The sequence below is a fragment of the Aureobasidium melanogenum genome (assembly GCF_000721775.1).
Source record: "Aureobasidium melanogenum CBS 110374 unplaced genomic scaffold scaffold_2, whole genome shotgun sequence".
In the NCBI taxonomy this organism is placed as follows: Eukaryota; Fungi; Ascomycota; class Dothideomycetes; order Dothideales; family Saccotheciaceae; genus Aureobasidium; species Aureobasidium melanogenum.
This window is the reverse complement of record NW_024470054.1, coordinates 381,288-397,694: the sequence shown is the minus strand read 5'-3', so window position 1 is coordinate 397,694 and position 16,407 is coordinate 381,288. Positions and strand designations below refer to the sequence as shown.

The 16,407-nt window shown below is 49.3% G+C and overlaps 8 protein-coding genes across 8 annotated transcripts; 3 read left to right on the top strand and 5 right to left on the bottom strand.

Moving 5' to 3' along the window:
* Window positions 1-551: 551 nt before the first annotated feature.
* Window positions 552-1,794, bottom strand: M437DRAFT_80823 (uncharacterized protein; the record flags this gene model as incomplete). Its single annotated transcript, XM_041027426.1, has 2 exons — window positions 552-1,623; window positions 1,679-1,794. 2 exons carry the CDS (start codon window positions 1,792-1,794, stop codon window positions 552-554), a joined length of 1,188 nt encoding a protein of 395 aa, XP_040883355.1.
* A 791-nt stretch (window positions 1,795-2,585) lies between these two features.
* M437DRAFT_39311 (uncharacterized protein) lies at window positions 2,586-3,644 on the bottom strand (the record flags this gene model as incomplete). The annotated part of the gene is made up of 1 exon (XM_041019989.1): window positions 2,586-3,644. A coding segment is annotated over one exon (1,059 nt), but the record flags the coding sequence as incomplete, so codon positions are not given.
* Window positions 3,645-4,109: 465 nt separating this feature from the next.
* Window positions 4,110-5,396, top strand: M437DRAFT_39491 (uncharacterized protein; the record flags this gene model as incomplete). The annotated part of the gene is made up of 4 exons (XM_041020019.1): window positions 4,110-4,308; window positions 4,361-4,379; window positions 4,441-4,545; window positions 4,598-5,396. The coding sequence occupies 4 exons, from the start codon at window positions 4,110-4,112 to the stop codon at window positions 5,394-5,396; spliced, it is 1,122 nt and encodes a 373-aa protein (XP_040883353.1).
* A 579-nt stretch (window positions 5,397-5,975) lies between these two features.
* Window positions 5,976-7,009, top strand: M437DRAFT_62542 (histone-fold-containing protein; the record flags this gene model as incomplete). The annotated part of the gene is made up of 2 exons (XM_041024107.1): window positions 5,976-6,654; window positions 6,708-7,009. The coding sequence occupies 2 exons, from the start codon at window positions 5,976-5,978 to the stop codon at window positions 7,007-7,009; spliced, it is 981 nt and encodes a 326-aa protein (XP_040883352.1).
* Window positions 7,010-7,812: 803 nt separating this feature from the next.
* Window positions 7,813-9,104, bottom strand: M437DRAFT_71915 (uncharacterized protein; the record flags this gene model as incomplete). The annotated part of the gene is made up of 3 exons (XM_041025758.1): window positions 7,813-8,268; window positions 8,324-8,715; window positions 9,095-9,104. 3 exons carry the CDS (start codon window positions 9,102-9,104, stop codon window positions 7,813-7,815), a joined length of 858 nt encoding a protein of 285 aa, XP_040883351.1.
* Window positions 9,105-10,722: 1,618 nt separating this feature from the next.
* Window positions 10,723-11,410, bottom strand: M437DRAFT_80818 (uncharacterized protein; the record flags this gene model as incomplete). The annotated part of the gene is made up of 3 exons (XM_041027425.1): window positions 10,723-11,039; window positions 11,252-11,288; window positions 11,345-11,410. 3 exons carry the CDS (start codon window positions 11,408-11,410, stop codon window positions 10,723-10,725), a joined length of 420 nt encoding a protein of 139 aa, XP_040883350.1.
* Window positions 11,411-12,647: 1,237 nt separating this feature from the next.
* Window positions 12,648-14,282, top strand: M437DRAFT_40167 (MFS general substrate transporter; the record flags this gene model as incomplete). The annotated part of the gene is made up of 1 exon (XM_041020139.1): window positions 12,648-14,282. One exon carries the CDS (start codon window positions 12,648-12,650, stop codon window positions 14,280-14,282), a length of 1,635 nt encoding a protein of 544 aa, XP_040883349.1.
* A 149-nt stretch (window positions 14,283-14,431) lies between these two features.
* M437DRAFT_62538 (uncharacterized protein) lies at window positions 14,432-16,162 on the bottom strand (the record flags this gene model as incomplete). Its single annotated transcript, XM_041024106.1, has 1 exon — window positions 14,432-16,162. The coding sequence occupies one exon, from the start codon at window positions 16,160-16,162 to the stop codon at window positions 14,432-14,434; it is 1,731 nt and encodes a 576-aa protein (XP_040883348.1).
* Window positions 16,163-16,407: the final 245 nt, after the last annotated feature.

Here is a 16,407-nt window from a genome sequence, read left to right as displayed (position 1 = left end):
TGTCAGATTCTTGCACACATGAACATGACCTTGGTCATGACTCTAGTTCATCGAAAGTCAGTTTTAGAGGTATACCGTAGCCTGATTACACGATACATTTATTGTTTGAGATGTGTGTGTTGATATGTCGGGCCAACTCTGAAGATACGATTGTCGCTTCCCAGAAGCGTGGAATCAAGTCTGCGTGCAGTGCATAACGTGGTAACCTTGATAGACATTACTTTTTGCATCTTGATAACTACTATAATATCTCGCCTGTCAGTGGGAGAGTGAAGGAGGGCGACTACCAACACAGATAAGGGGTTCTTACCCCATGCACTTCATCACTACATCTCTTGGTCCTTGATCAGCCTTCGATGATACTGTAGAAAGGCACAGTCATGTACCATTTCAAAAGAGGTCCATCGAGAGCGTCTGACGAAGGGTGAAGTATCATGTCTAAAAATGGAAACCGCTCAGTCATTAGTGTGTACTATTCTAGTAGTTATCTCTATCATGTAAATCACGCTATACAGAACATCAAAAACGCCTAACATGAATCCATAAGATCCTCAGTCCTCATCTTCCTCGCCTTGATCTTCATCCATGCCGGGCATCATCATGCGCTTCGTAAGCACTGCCTTGGCATGGAAGCAGAGAGTGAAGAACCAAGCAATGAAGATAAAGACACTCATGATACTTCCCACCCACTGAACACCTTGGCTCTGCAACTGCTCGCCAATGTCAATGACTGCAATGGTGAAACCAGTGTTGGGGAACACCAGTGCCCAATTGACAAGAGAGAACGACATCTTCTTGGCACCGTAGAGCAAACTGACGACGGCGATACAGAACCACCAGAAGCCAATCATCCAGATGAAGATGCCGACGAAGAGTGCCATTGCTTTTAAGGCTGGGAGGGCTGTAGGGTTAGTAGCGAAGTAGCCATGTGCATTTGACATGCCGATCAAAGCTAAGATTGTGAAACCAGGGGGTCCGACACAGATGAACATGCCAGGTCGTGCGTTAGGTGGTGGCAGGCCGTATTCGAATAGACGAACCAGCATGACTGCATAGAGCATGACTGCAACTGTCCAGCCGAGTCCTTGACTTGCCACTCCTGCGACAATGATTGGCATCCTCTGGTCTGGCGGTTGTTTGCTAGCAATGATGCTTGCGAGTGTTCCAGTCAGCATGACGGGGAAAATGGGTAAAATCCATGAGGGAGCCATAGATTTGACCAATAATTGCTTCGCCATGAACAGGTACCAATACTGGAAGATGGCGACAAGCATAGTCAGGGCAAAATAGAGCCAGAAAAGAACACGAAGGGTTACCACTAACCATCCACCAACATTGCCAACACCATAGTTGTTCATGCCTCCGATGATGGTTGGAAGGGATAGCCAGAATGTTGGGAAGAACAAGGCCTCCTTAGGGTGTTTGAGAGATTTGTGGAAAGATCCGGGATACATGATGAACCGAGCGGTTATGGCCGTACAGAGGCAGACAAATAGTACGAGGTCGAAAATGTATACTATGGTGCCAATAGTCATGATTCCAGTAAATGTGTGTGGCTGTACTGAGAGCAGGGTTGCAAAGCCTCCCGTGCTCATGGTCAACGTGAACCAAGCCCATGTGAAGCTTGCATTCAGTCAGCAAAACGATGAATAGCCAGAAGAACACACTCAGCACTTACTGCTTCAGTCGCTCCTTGAGGGTAATCTCTTTGTCCGTGCCTTCAGGTTCTGCATCTGAGATACGTCTACTGTTCTTCGGTTTCTTGTGTGCGACCTGCTTTTCCAGATCCTTCATCCTGCCTTCGAGATCCCCATGAGAGCCATCCCTCGCTGTTGATGCATGGCTTAGCTCGCTGGCTGCATTACTTCCTGCTTGATTTTCTCGTCGTCGAAGATCCATCTAAATCGAGCGAATACGATGTTGCCTCTCCTTGTTGGATATCTTTGAGTGCACAGTCCGCAGATAGTTATGTGGTATTATCGGATGGTGTGAGCAGTAAAATCCAGTCACAGTTACAGAAGTTCGGAACCTAAAACGACAGAGGATCGAATGATATACTTATGTCTAGAGCCCCCTCGGCGATACCTACATGTATATTTCGCCGTATGCCTGGGGCCTATATGATGTCGCCGTTCCGCGGCATCCCCTAATACAAGAAAATCGTCAAAAATCGTCAAGTAACAGGTTGTGTTGCCAATGTTGGGACTTGGGAGTTGCGTGGAGAGGTGGGTCAAAATATTGTCAGTTATGACGTCTTGTGGTTGAACATTTGTTGGAGAGTCAGTTCAGACTCGCTAATGTTCAGATCGAGCTTCTCAAACATTTTTTTTTCTGAATTTGTTAATTGCATTCGATGACTTGCCTTTTGCTTGACTGCACCCGAGAAAGACTGCAAAAAGCGCTGTTTACCACTGGTCAAGAAAGAATCTCTGTAAATTGGCACCTGGGGTCAATGTTTAGCAGTTTGATAAGCATTTTCTCAAGCGACTTGGCATTGCGATTCTTTTTCGTAGTCGTAAACGGCCGGGTTGAGAACTGTTCATGGACGTGACTCGTGAGCGTACCATGACCAGCAGGAACCTGCTCTAGACCTGGAACGCTACACCGGACTTTTTGACCATGTTGTTGCCTCCTCCGGCGAACCCGGTGCCTTCTGAACTGATCTCTACTACGCCTGGTCTGACTTTCTCCTTGTCCTCCTTGCCATCTTTCTTTTCACGCTTCTTCTCAGTGACGTTGGTTTGGCAGACGTAGCATCTTACAACGCCGACTTCTGCATTTGCATCGTGAGCGTCCTTCTCGGACGGCTTCATGAACTTGGTAGCACAAGGCTTGCATATAACATGACCGCAAGGCTTGGCCAACATTGCTTTTGTCGAGTTGGTAAGTGCCTTCTTGCATGAAGGACATGAGCGGACGGGCTCGTCGGATCTCTCGGCCTTTTCTTCCGTGAACTGGACAGAGACAAGCGCTTTTAGAGAAAAGTCGTGGGGCTTATCAGGAGACGATGCCGGACATTGTGGATTTGACTTTGTCGGCTTGGTCGCAGCGGTGCTGCTTGAGGGCGTCAAGGAAGGGATCCAGAAGGAGGTAGCAGCTTTTTGATCGAGAGGGTTTTGAGAGTCCTTCTTCAACTTTGTGTTCTGGCCTCCAAGACGCATGAGTTCATCTTCGTCGATCTCTAACTTGCGCTTGGTGCCTTGCTTGTCTGTGTTCTGTTCCTCGACAATAACCTTGCCAGCTTCACGTCCGATGATGTGTCTGGCAGCAGCACCGCTGGAGCCGAGTTTGCTGTTCAGGCCTTGCTGAACAAGCTCGAAGTCTTGAACGGCACGTTCTCTCTCTTGTTCTTGTTTGAGTGCCTCGGATTCTGCTTCTTCTTGTTTCTTCTGTACGTATTCCTTCTCAAGACGCTTGATTTCCTTCTTTTGGGCGAGCAGGTTCGAGAGAGCGCATTCTCGGCAGAACAGGTGACCGTGAGAAGGGCATGATACGGGATCGCGAGCGGGTAACAGGCAGAGACGACAAGAGCCGAAGGGCAAGAACGAATCTCGATTGAGTCGCGTAGATTGGCTTCCCCAAGTCGTCCTCAACTCAGCACGTTCGTGCGCCGTGAAGAAGGCGAGCGACGTATTATGCTTACCTTGTTCAAAATCAGTCGAGCACTACAGAAAATAAAGAAGTCGACGTACTATGCGACATGATGGTGTAGAAGTTGTGTTGGAGGAAAAGCGATGGATCGTGAGCGCTAAAAGGATGCGGTCATACCTCTCCGCGCTAGAATATGTCACAGCCAAAGAAACGCACAGTATTACCAGGAAACAGGACAGTGCTCGCTGAGGGACGACAATTAATCGGCTCTCTCTGGCCACACTTCTGTCTCCAATTACATTTGTGCCTTTTTGTAGTGTATTCCGTGCTCTTTGCCATACTCGGAGTATGAAGGAAGTTTCCAGGTCAGGTACGTGCAAGGAAGTGTGTGGGGCAAGGCGAGCGGAACAACGTGGGTCAGTGGTTGGTCTAAGTTTGGAATGCTAAATAATGTTTCGCCCTCGTCAATTGCTTCTCTACCTTTCGCATTGCCATGCTCTGAGTCTTGTCGACTAGCAATGGCTGCTTCAGACGCCCCCGATCAACCGTCGCTGCTCTGGCGAACGGGTTCCTCGTTCATCACGGGTGCGACAGGGTTTCTCTGCCGTACCTTCCTCGTTGGCCTGAACAGGCTCGAGGTGAAGGGCTATGACAACTTCATGCGCCTCATGGATGAGCGCGAAGATGTGAATGGCAGGACCAAGGGTCTTATAACTGGTATATATCATTTCATTTGCTTTGTGAGAGGCTCAGGACTGACTGCTTCCAGTTTCAAACCATACTAGCGTGTACGTACGTACATACTTGCTTACGACTAGTCCTACCTCGAAAGCTGACTGCAGCTCATAGCATGGATGATCCTATCATGTGGGGCATCCTGCCATACAGCTACCATTGGAATCCGAACAATGTTCGTTGGGGTCTTGCCAGCCATGATCTGGCTTTCCAGAACAAGTACGCCTACCAGACGCATTACCGCGAGAACTTCATCTGACCGTCTCCTCAGGTTCACCTCGTTGTTCTTCAGTCTCGGCAACACTCTTCCAATGCATCGACTGGCGCATTCGCCGCACGGCGGCTTGTTCCAACCTACCATGACCCAAGCCATTCGACTCCTCTCTAAAGGCCCATTCGACGCCCCTACCGCTACCCCTGCATCGCACTCATTGCGAAGCCCTGATCTCACCGATCCCTTCTCAGGCGCACACTTGACGTACAGTACCGACGGCCATGACACTTTCCCTGCTCCTTCGGCTTATGCTTCGAGAAGACACGCCTGGGTTCACATTTTCCCTGAAGGCAGAGTTCACCAGAAAGAGGACAAGACAATGCGTTATTTCAAATGGGGCGTCTCACGCTTGATTCTCGAATCAGAGCCTGCACCAGATCTTGTACCCATATTCATCGAAGGATTTGATTCAGTCATGCACGAAAGTCGCGGATTTCCTCGACCAATTCCACGAGCAAACAAAGACATTTGCGTCACATTTGGCGACAAGATCGATACGGGGGACGCATTCCGCGACTTGAGAGACAGATGGGCAGCCTTGAAACAACAGGCAATAAAGCGAGGAGCAGAGAGCGATGAGCTCGGTGTTGTCAGTGACGAACAGTTGATGCACGGAGCAGAAGCTGTCAGCTTGCGAAAAGAGTGTACAATGCGTGTCAGAGAAGCAGTGCTAGCTGTGCGAAGAAGTAGAGGCTGGCCTGACGAAGACCCCAAGTGTGGTTTGATCGAAACATGGGCCATGGAGGGTACTGGAGAAGGCAAGATGGCCGATGGATCATACACAAAGGATACATAAAAGGAAGAGCATAATTAGACGCGACATGTTGGCATGCCAAGATTCATTCACATGTTGGTCTTATCTTTGGATCACAGGATAGACATGCATCATGCATCATACGAACAAATGAGAAGGATGTGCAGAAAGCCTTCGTATTCGTTATGAGCAGTAACTGGGAAAAAGGCAAGACAAAACTGGTGGTGAGGCGCGTTGAAGCTTCAACGCGTAGGAGGATTTGGAGGAACGTGATGACGAGCAAACATCAAAAATTTAGCGGCCGGCGGAAGGGGCTTGGACCTCCAGCTCCTACAAGTACAAGCCTGTCGCACCTGCTGCTCGAGAGCTCGGCCTGCGAATTTTGCTCCTTCTGTTCTCAGATATCCGCACTCGTACCTGCTTGTTTCCACCCCACCGCCAAGACGCGCTGTCCGCTTATCGATTAACCTAATCAGGAAAGCAGCGCGTTGGAGCTGTGAATAAATTCTGGTCGTCACTTCCTGTTTGTCAAACCAATTATTGCTCGTGAGCCCTTGTGGCTGGAGCTCCGTATCACATCAAGCTACTGGTTGTCGCCTTACTCATTCCCACAAATCTCACATGGACCAGTCATATGCTCCTCGGTCTCCCGAACTGTCCGGATACGCGCCTCGCTCTCCAGACCTGACCGCATACCGACCTGTCTCTCCTCAAGTTCAGGATCAATACGTTCCCAAATCTCCTGATCTTTCTGGGCTGCAACAACCTCAGCACTCCTACGTGCAGCAAACACCTGCTCATACAAGCTTTGGCCTGGATCAGCAGCAGCACATTCCACAAACATATCCTCCTCAACAGTCAGGTTACACACTCTCCCACCACTCTCTGCAACAGCCCACGCAGTCATATCAATCTGATCCGTACCAACAACAACAATTCGGCTTCGGTCAACAGCCTGCCTACCAACAACAATATCCTCCCTACCCCGAGATGCCTGTTCAAACCCGTAACAGGAGTGTGCGCACGCCTGCCGAGGTCGGAAGCTACAACTACGATAATGGCAACATTAAAGAGGAGGAGCCCGCATGGGAACCACAACCTGCAGCACAAACACCTGCTCGTCGTGGCAGAAAGCCCAAGAGCGAGGCTGGCAATGGTGCTGCCCCTCCAACTCCCATGAAGAAGATGGACACTGGCGGTGTTGAGGTCAAGACAAAGTTCCCGACTGCAAGGATAAAGCGCATTATGCAGGCTGATGAGGATGTGGGTAAAGTGGCTCAAGTCACCCCAGTCGTAATGGGTACGTGTTTTCTGTTTGCAACTATATGACCCATTCACTAACATGATTTGTAGCCAAAGCACTCGAACTGTTTATGATCCGCCTCATCACCGCCAGCTCTGGCGTCGCAAAACAGCGTGGCTCCAAGCGCGTCCTCTCACAGCACATGAAGTCTGCAGTAATGCAAGACGAACAGTTCGACAACCTCAGAGACATAGTCGGCAGGGTGCCAGATGCCCCAGCAAAAGGTGCCAACGGTGATGACTCTGAAGACGAGGAAAGCGCTCCCAAGAAAGGCGCAGGCAGAGGAAGAAAGGCAGGCGCAGGAGCCGGCGGTGGCAGAGGAAAGAAGAGAAGAGACAGTGACGACTTCTGATGAACCAACCTCAAAGAAAGCATGAGCACATATCCTTGTACGAGCTGCTGAAGCTTAGAGCAGGCATAATACTTTATGAGCCTGACAAATCGCACGATACCCCCCCCATCACTTCATCTGCTAGCATTTTCATTCCCGAATAAGACCAAAGTGAACGCTGTTGTGTCAGTGCTTGCTGTTTTGGACGTATCGTCATTATTCGTCAATGCTGCATCTAGTAGAGCGCAATGGAAGCGAGATGACTTGGCCGAAACAGGACGTACAAACAAGCAATATGAGAAAATATGTCATCACCCTACACACATCAGAAAAAAGCAACCATCAATTCGAAACCATGTATAAGTTAAGGCAAAAAGAAGTAGCAAAGCACTAATTTGAGACCCATGTATAAGGTAAGACAAAGCAGAAGCCAAAACAATTTAGGCAATATAAGCGGAAGAGACGGAAAGAATATAGATGGTAAATTTCAATATATTCAGGGTGAAAAGAAAGAAATAAGAAGCTATGGTATCTCTTGAGAAACAGAATGTATCAACAAAGAACAGGGGTAGGAACAGGCTCTCTAAAGAGGTACAAAGGAAATGGCGTTGTTCTCGTAAGATTGTGGTAGGATGAATGGTCACCACAGGAGCAAATGAAGCATTGGTCCGGGGTTCTGTCCAAGGATCGCGGCAGTCTGATGTGCCGGGCATGTGCTTTTGCCAGTCTTGATCTTGCTGGGTAGGTTGTTACTGAGGGATTTGCTGGGTTGAGTCGACGGATCGAAGGAGCACAAGTGCGAGCGAGTTGCGATGCGTGACGGTTTAATCATCCAACTCCAAGACGCGCTTGACGACATCGACCTCAGCATGGCCACGCATGTTCTTCATACGATGGCACCAGACGACCTGGCCATCCTGGAACAGGAACTCGCCACCAACCTGGAGCAAGTTACCACCCTTGAAGCGAGAGTTGCCTTTGGGTGGTTTTGCCATTGTCGTCCATTGTTTGAGCTGCCACTGGTTGAAGGAGATATCCTTCATGTACTCTGGTCTCTTGGGTCCGGCCAGGTTGAGGGTAAGTGTCATTCCCAAAGCCTTGTAGAGTTTGCGTGTGGGGTCGGCAAAGATGGGGAAAGGGCAGCCAGTGGTCTGCTTGTAGAAAGGAATCATGGATGGTGAACCGCAGCCAATAACGACAATGTTGGTGGGAACGCGCATGGTATAGTAAGCCTGCATGGTAATGGCCTCGGCAATGGCTTTCATGTAAGCTTGACAGGCCTGCAGGAACAGAGATTAGTCAGAATCTTGCATGAAATAGGATCAAAAGACTTACGCCGCAGTAGAAGTGTCGCACGAAAATAATGAACTGTCTGTCGCCAATAGCATCCAGACCAGTGAAGAAAGTGCTGAAGAGTCGCGAGTTTCCATTGCCATCGTACACAGGGATCTGTCCAGCGAGATTGAGTTGCTTGCGGTCAGGGATCGCATCAGAGATATCTAGATCTTCGCGAAAGCGTCCAAACCAGTCATCGGCATCGGTGAAAGAGCGCTCATATGAGGTATTCGTCGCTGTGTCTGAGGCTGGTGCTCCATGGCCGGAGGCAGACAACTGAGTGGGCGAGAAGACTGGCGAAGAAATAGGAGAAATGTCCAGGGAGGAGACAGCACTGTTCCTGCTGTTGACACGCGAAAGGGCAGGCGACGAGATGGGAGACACATCGTGATCTGATGTTGAGAAAGACGGCATTTTTGAGGCTCCGGCGATCCCAAGACCGCTAAATTATGAGGCACAGTCGAAGGATTCGGATCTAATGAGATCTGTCGCGGGGAAGGCTTCGAGAAGCGTTAAGTTAGAACGTGGCGGAGGAGCGAATTGGCCTTGGGAATAGCGAATTGTAGCTGTGGACGCAAGGAGTATGGATGAGCAGGAGGTGGAAAGAACGAGGTTGGACAGGAGCACAAGGGCGATAATAAGTTGGAGACAAACCCGTGCGTCACCAAAGTTGCCGATCGGCGGACGTGGTCTAAACTATATATCTAGGCGACGCAGTGTGCTGTGCGTCTAGATCAACCACATTTCGGTACCTCACAGCTCCTCCCTCACGACGGCGCATGGCGGCCCGTCGCTCTAATCCTGAACCGTCTCTGATGTGTGAATCGCGCACCAAGGCATCGCTGAGAAAATTCCCGCCGATAGGGGCACCAACTGCCCTGCATTGCCTTGTACCAATCTTTCGGTCAGAGAGTCTTTGGAGTTCTTACTCGTAGTCGACGTGCAGTAGCACAAAGCTGCTCAACTTAGAACATACCCATTTTCTTACGCTGCAATGAAAATCTTGACATGGCAGCGTCTCACATGGGTGGGGTTTAGACGGACCACATCCTCAGCGCATGCATAGAGCTCCGTCCATATCTGCAGCTCCGGAACAGGAAAAGCCGCGGCTCAGCTACGCTCTCACGACCGAAAAAATCGATAAAACTGAAATGGTTGGCACCAACCTTGAGTCTTGGGGCTTGCCCCGCATGCGACGAGGTGTGGTCGAAACGGCTCATCTTCTTTCCTTCTACGCGATCACCGAAGAAGGAAAAACATGGCACGCACGTGAAGACCACTCGGCTGGTGCGAAGATCTCCGCTGTAGATGGCAATCTCGCAAACATCGCAAAGTAGAGAGATTCAAGACATAACTGCCACAGACGTGTTCAACCAAGCTCTTGGGAGCATCCCCATTTCCCCAAGATCTGCCTGTATCGCAGGCCAAGTCATGGCTTCGATGGTCTGAACATCACAATTCAACAGTGCGCTGGGCTCAACTAGCGGCGCGAGCGCCGACGCTTGCGAGTCTGCGCTGGCAGTTCCCGGCATGGAGCTCTGGAGTCTGCAGACTTGGTTGGTCCTTTATCGTTCGTCTCGAGAGAACAAGCTCCGAATGGCACTTCTGCCAGGAATTCTTGTCGGTCGACTTGAAGGCTGGCTCCGCGCGAGTGTTTCCGATCATATTCTAGTATTCCACGCACGCGGTGCCGGCACGCGTACACAACTGTCATGCAGGAAGCTCAGTCCAACCGACGGCTTTTTCTCACGCCAACCGAGTGTGACAGAGCACATGTACGACTGCAACCTCTTCAAGTACGAAAAAATCCTCGGAAAAGCTTGGAGTAGAGCTCTGGTCATGCTGGGCATCTTCGAGAAAAAAGAACAATCGTTCCTCTGGATTTTCGTCATGTCGTTCAATTTTGTCTTGCGATAGTGTGGCTGACGTTCAACGAGTCTCTGTCTACTTCTGCAGACTTCAACATCTGATTGCAAGTGATCTTGAGCCAAGCTCTCTCGATAACATTCTCGGAGTAGAGGAGATGTTGAAGGGCACTAGGCATCCAGAAAACTCTCAAACATTGACTAGTACAGTTCTAGATCTGGTAGTGTTTATACTGCGCAGGGTCCACCCCTTATGGTACGTATACTGTTCGTATCCTCGTACTCCGAGTACAAGCTTCTCCTATCTGTCCGGAACAACTTAAACAACAACAAAGTTCATCCCTGAAATGACTCAAGCGTATGCACATCATCACGAGACTGCAGACAAAATCGCTGTATTGTAAGTACCATCTGTATCAAGGTGATCAACTATTTGTGTCAACTATCTGGAGCTCCAAAGCTATCCAGTATCCAAAAAAGGTTCCAAATACGAGCGATGATACAGTAAGCTGTCGCTCTGTCCCACTTCGACTCTTAAGAGTTACGGCCTGCTTCCTTTTGCTGAGCACCTGAGATGGCGTCACACCACTGAGGACGGTTCTTGGTATAGATCTCGAGACCAGGCTTTCCCAAGTTTTCAATGTCGTTCTGATCGTCAAGAGTGCCCATCTTCACGATATTGATACCCTCAATGGCCTCACCTGTTACGTAAAGAATGGTAGGGCAGTTTGAACAGTAGTTGTATGTGACACTCTTGCCGCTGTCGCCCTTTCTTGTCCAAGTTCTGAGAGAGCCCGAGAGAATCTTGTACTTGTCGCTTGGGATCATCAGGTTGTAGGAGTTGGTCGTACCTGAAGTATAGGCACAGTCAGCTTGGTGAGATTGGATGGCGACGACACCACAACTCTGCTCGACACATAATTTGATGCTACGCCGGTCAATTGAAACGATGGTCCTTCGAGAATGCTTGCTCCTCAGAAGTGGATTCGTGAAAGACGAGACATGACGCAAGCACTAGTCGTTGTGTTCTGTCGACACCTTGGAAAGCTTTAGTTTCACTGACCAGATGTCTTTCGACAGGGAATGCAATGGCAAGCGGCCTATTCACGAATCAGTGCTCGGTTCTCAGGTACCTGCAGCATCCCAAGACCCTTACCTTTCCTGCTGGTTCACCCTGGTACTCGAATGTGACCTCGCCACAGGCACAGCTTCCTTTAGCCATTTTGTATAGATAAGAAGAGAGATTTTACAACAATTAGAGGGATCGAAACAGGAATTGATCTAGATAGAGTGCTTGAGAAACAGCAAGACGTGTCTTTAGCATGCGAAATCGTATCCCATACCCATCCTCGGTTGTACTACGTAGGCCGAGCTTCTCCGCTCCACGTGACGGCATGTCTTTGAGTTACCAAAGCAAAGTATGGCCCTGTCATACTTAATTGGTATGTTGCATCTACAACCATCTCTTTGGGTCGACCTCTTGATACATGATCAGCAGTTGCTCACGATATATCAACCTTCATCGGTAATCTACCATATGCTCCTCCACCTTGCGGCGAAATGTTCATGGGCTATGAAAGATGCAGCCAGATCCAAAGAAAGAGGTTCAATGGAGGGTGTTCATTTTTCTTTGGGAAGCAAGGTGAGATCAAGAGTTCCGCGCTGCAGAATTCAGAGCACGAGCAGTCATTGGACATGCATGTTTCTCGAAAGGTTAATGAGATGTGCACAATCTCGCTAGAAACAGTGATACGTATGTGGCTGTAATGGACAGCCGTTGGACGTTGCGCAAAGAATTGTGAATTGAGTCCAGAAAACAAGATCTGAAACGACGAGATGTCATCTTGAAGCCGCGACTTATCAGTATCGACCAGTATGGTTCTGGCCACATCCGACGTTGTTATTCTCGCTTATAGGCACGCCCATGTGCCAGTGCATTGTACCGAAACTCGGGCCCAGGTCATTCAGCGACGAAAACAATGCCTGCAAGATTGGCCTGGTAGGTGATAAGTCGCTGAACCATTGTCGTGTTTCAAACACAGAAAGAGGCTGCAACAAATCCAATCTTGAACGAAGGACATCGTGCTTATATTAATCTATTCATGCTAGAACGCTAGATCGCTTGAATGGCGAAGTGATACTGACAGAGCCTTACATCCTTATTTGCACGTTAGGCCATGCACCTTCCGGATTCGATTCGATTGTTGAAGCGGCCCTCGGATGGACGATCTTCTTTAACGCCGCCACCCAAACCCCGTTGGACTACCTAATCAACAACCATATCTGCCTAGGACTCTTTTTTTTATTCTTATTGTTGGTTACGCTGCTTCGACATCACATTCCGGACGCGTGTCTAGCCTGTCATCTTTGAGTTTTCTGAGAGAAGAAGGTTACTCGGGTATCGGCTTTCATTTTCTACCTATATTCTACATGGATACTCGGATCGCCCCGCCATCGATATGACCACAACACAGCATCAACGCGAGCAAGATGCTCTAGAAGAAAATATCAAAATACAATCAGATCCGGATGCCGCGCCCATAGAACCTCTCGAATCCGACGAAAAAGGCATTCAAAACTCTGTTTCAGCAATCGAACAGCCTTCCGACGATGGCCTGTACTCGGTATTTTCGCCAACGCAGAAAAAGTTGATTGTTTTTACGGCATCACTTGCTGGCTTCTTTTCTCCGTTGAGTGGATCTATCTACTACCCGGCGCTGAACACGATAGCGGAGGACTTGGGCATCACATCAACAAAGGTCAACCTTACAGTCACGACATATATGATTGTACAAGGACTGGCTCCTATGTTGACTGCAGGATTTAGCGATGGAGCAGGTAGGAGACCAGCCTATATCGCTTGTTTCATCATTTATCTGGCTGCAAACCTTGGTCTGGCTCTACAAAACAACTATGCAGCACTACTGGTTCTTCGTTGTTTGCAGAGTGGTGGCAGCAGTGGCACTATTGCACTCGCAAATGGAGTCGTGGGTGATACCATCACATCTGCTGAGCGTGGAAGCTATGTCGCCTTTGCCTCTGTAAGCTCAATCCTAGGACCAACTCTGTCTCCCATCCTAGGAGGTTTGCTCAGCCAGTACTGGAACTGGCACGGTATATTCTGGTTTCTGCTGGCTTTTGGAGGAGTCTTTTTCATTCCACTATTCCTGTTCTTCCCAGAGACCTGCCGGAATGTGGTTGGCGATGGTTCTATACCACCACCCAAGCTCAACTGGAACCCCACGGACAAAATCAGACACGAAAATCGAGAAAAGGCTGGACTGCACGTCGATGAGAAGAAACAAGAGGAGCTTCGCAAGAAATATCGACTCAGGTTTCCGAACCCACTATCTACGCTTGTCGTTCTAGCAGACCTGGAGTCAGCTTTGATCTTAATCGCTTCTGGATTAACCTTGTCTTGCTTCTATGCCGTCAGCACTGGCGCTTCCACAGCCTTTCGAAGCGTATATGGCTTTGACGACATGCAAGTTGCGCTGATGTTCATTCCCTTTGGAGTCGGAGGCATCGTGTCAGCCTTCACGACAGGAAAAGCCGTGGACTGGAATTATCGACGACATGCCAAAATCAATGGCTTCCCATTCATCAAGAACAAACAACAAGACATGACGGAATTTCCTCTGGAAAAAGCTCGTTTGGAGATTGCGATGCCTCTATTTTACCTAGGTGCATTAACTATCCTAGGCTACGGTTGGGTCATGGACAAACATGTCTCGCTGGCGGGACCAATCATACTGTTGTTTGTCATGGGCTACGCACTTACTGCAGCGTTCCAAGTCTACAATATCTTGATCGTAGATATTTACCCTGGAAAGCCGGCAACGGCTTCAGCAGCGAACAACATCGTACGCTGCGAAATGGGAGCTGCAACATCAGCAGCCATCGTACCCATGACCAAGGCGATGGGCAATGGATGGGCATATACCCTACTAGCTTTCTTGTTGATAGCTTACTCGCCAGCAATGTTGTTGTTGATGAAGTCAGGGATAAAATGGCGGCGAGCAAAGAAGCAAAAACAAGAAGAGCAAGCGGCAAAGATCGCGAAAAGCACAATCGTAGAGTCCGAAAAGCCGTAGTGTAATTTGCTAGAAAAGCTAGAAAGGGTATCTTGATGCTGCAAAACACCCCAAAACCATGATCAATGCCAATTTCCAATCTTGAAGCTACCGCGTTTGTTGAAGAAGATTTGCTTCTTTGTTTGGATAGCCTTCCCCTACCATGCATCCTATGCTTCCTTTCTCAACTTATATATTTCCAGCACCTTTGCCTTCCAAACAGGATCCATGTTGAGACCCTGGACCTTGTTCTCACTAAAGAATCCAACGTTCAAATCCGGGCTGATACTTCTGATCCTAGAAGCGTATGTACCGTTCTTGAGTTCGAATAAGAGAGCGACTGACCATCCATAAGTGAGTCTGCCGTTGGTTTGGACAAGATTGACTGCAGAATCATGGCGTCCATGGTTGGTACAGTAGACGACCTCGTCTGGCATGAGATCGGAGGACAGGTTCAAAGCTTTGTAGATGTGGCTTTCGACCTGCACGGGCGACACTACCTCTGGTCTGTGCAGATCGCATGCATGCCAGATGCTCTGCGGGGGCTCCCAGCACGGAGTTTGCAGTTCTTTGGCACTGACGAGAAAGACATTATCCTTGTGAAACAGCAGGGCTTGCATAAAGAGCATGTCAAACACTCTTGCCACTTTGGGCTTGAAACAAGCGTTGTGATCCATGGTGAGGCAATCGATGAAAACTTGAGGACGAATGTTTGCCAGAGCGCGCTCTTGAGTCTTGCCGACCAGTGTCGCTTGGTGAGGGTGGCTAGATTCTTCTTCGGGTTGCGCCTGAAGCGGAAGAGAAGGGTATGTCGCGGTTCGAAGATCCGGACACCAGATACGAGGAGATGGCTGTTTCGGTGCTGGAGGCGGACGCGAGGGTGTAAAGATGACGGGGTGCGGAGTTCGTGGTGTACCCTGCATAGGTGGCTGTGTTCTGCCCTGTGAGGGGATTGGAGTCTTAGAGGAAAGACATGTCGACGTCTGAATAAGATTCTGGGGCATCGGCTTGCTAGACAGCGGAGCCTGTGGTGTGCTGGGAGGCTGGATTCTACCATATGATTGCGCAGGACTCTGGACTCGGGAAGCTGATGATGGCGAAATACCGACTGACGAGCTCTGTGGCGCGTGATGAACATGAAGCTGAACTGGACTGTTCACCGTGCCACCGGACAACATCGTCTGCGAATCAATCTGGTCTTGTGGTTGCGATGTGTTGCGGGCTTGAGTCTGCTCAAATTTATGAAGATAACGCAAAAACTCCTGGCTGATATCTGTCTGAATCTGCGAGACAGCAGGAGAATGGTTCTGTGCTGGAGTGTCAGAACGACTGGGCGGCGTGGAACTGATGTCGCCAGGCGACAAAGCTGAGAAAGTAGCCTGTGGATAGTGGGGTGATGGGTATTGAGAAGGACGAGAATGCGATGCCGCATAAGGGTGTTGGCGAGGTTGAAACAGACCACGACCAGATTGACCATGAGGTGCGCCAGGGCGCAGTCGCGATGGCTGATACATATGTTGATTGGTGTTATTGAGATGCGATGAATGGCTTGTGCTAGGACTCATCTGCTGTTGCGCAGGCTGGTATACATGCTGCAATGTCGACGCTTCCAGATGAGGTCTTGGAGATGGTGTGCAAGGATTGATTATCGTATTTCCTTGAAGCATATGCTGAGGGGGCGTGAAAGCTGGTGCATGTGATGGAATGGTTGATGATAATGGTAGCGGTGTGAATATGCGTGAACTCGAAGTATGCTGGTTAGGATGGAAGGTGCGGTGCTCTGCTTGTCCTGAGGGTTGCGATGACTCTGCATTTGCCTGCATAGAATTGTGCGAGCTCTGCGATCTGGCAACGTTATTGTGCAGCGCTTGTGTAAATGCACGCCTCATTGATTCATCCATGATTCCGTGGTCGCTCCAATCCTTCCTGGATAGGAAAAGAGGAGACGAAGTCGTGAGAGATCGTGGCGGAATTTTGTCTCGGCGTTTGGTAAGACACAATAGGAGTCAGACAATAGCGCTTTACAATGAGCGCATGACAATAACGCGGAGCATATCTGGAGTGAAGTAGATCGTAGGCAAGAGTTTCATGTGGTTCAAGTGCGCAGTGGAAGGTTTGGTGAGACGAGTGTTGGCTACGGGTTGGG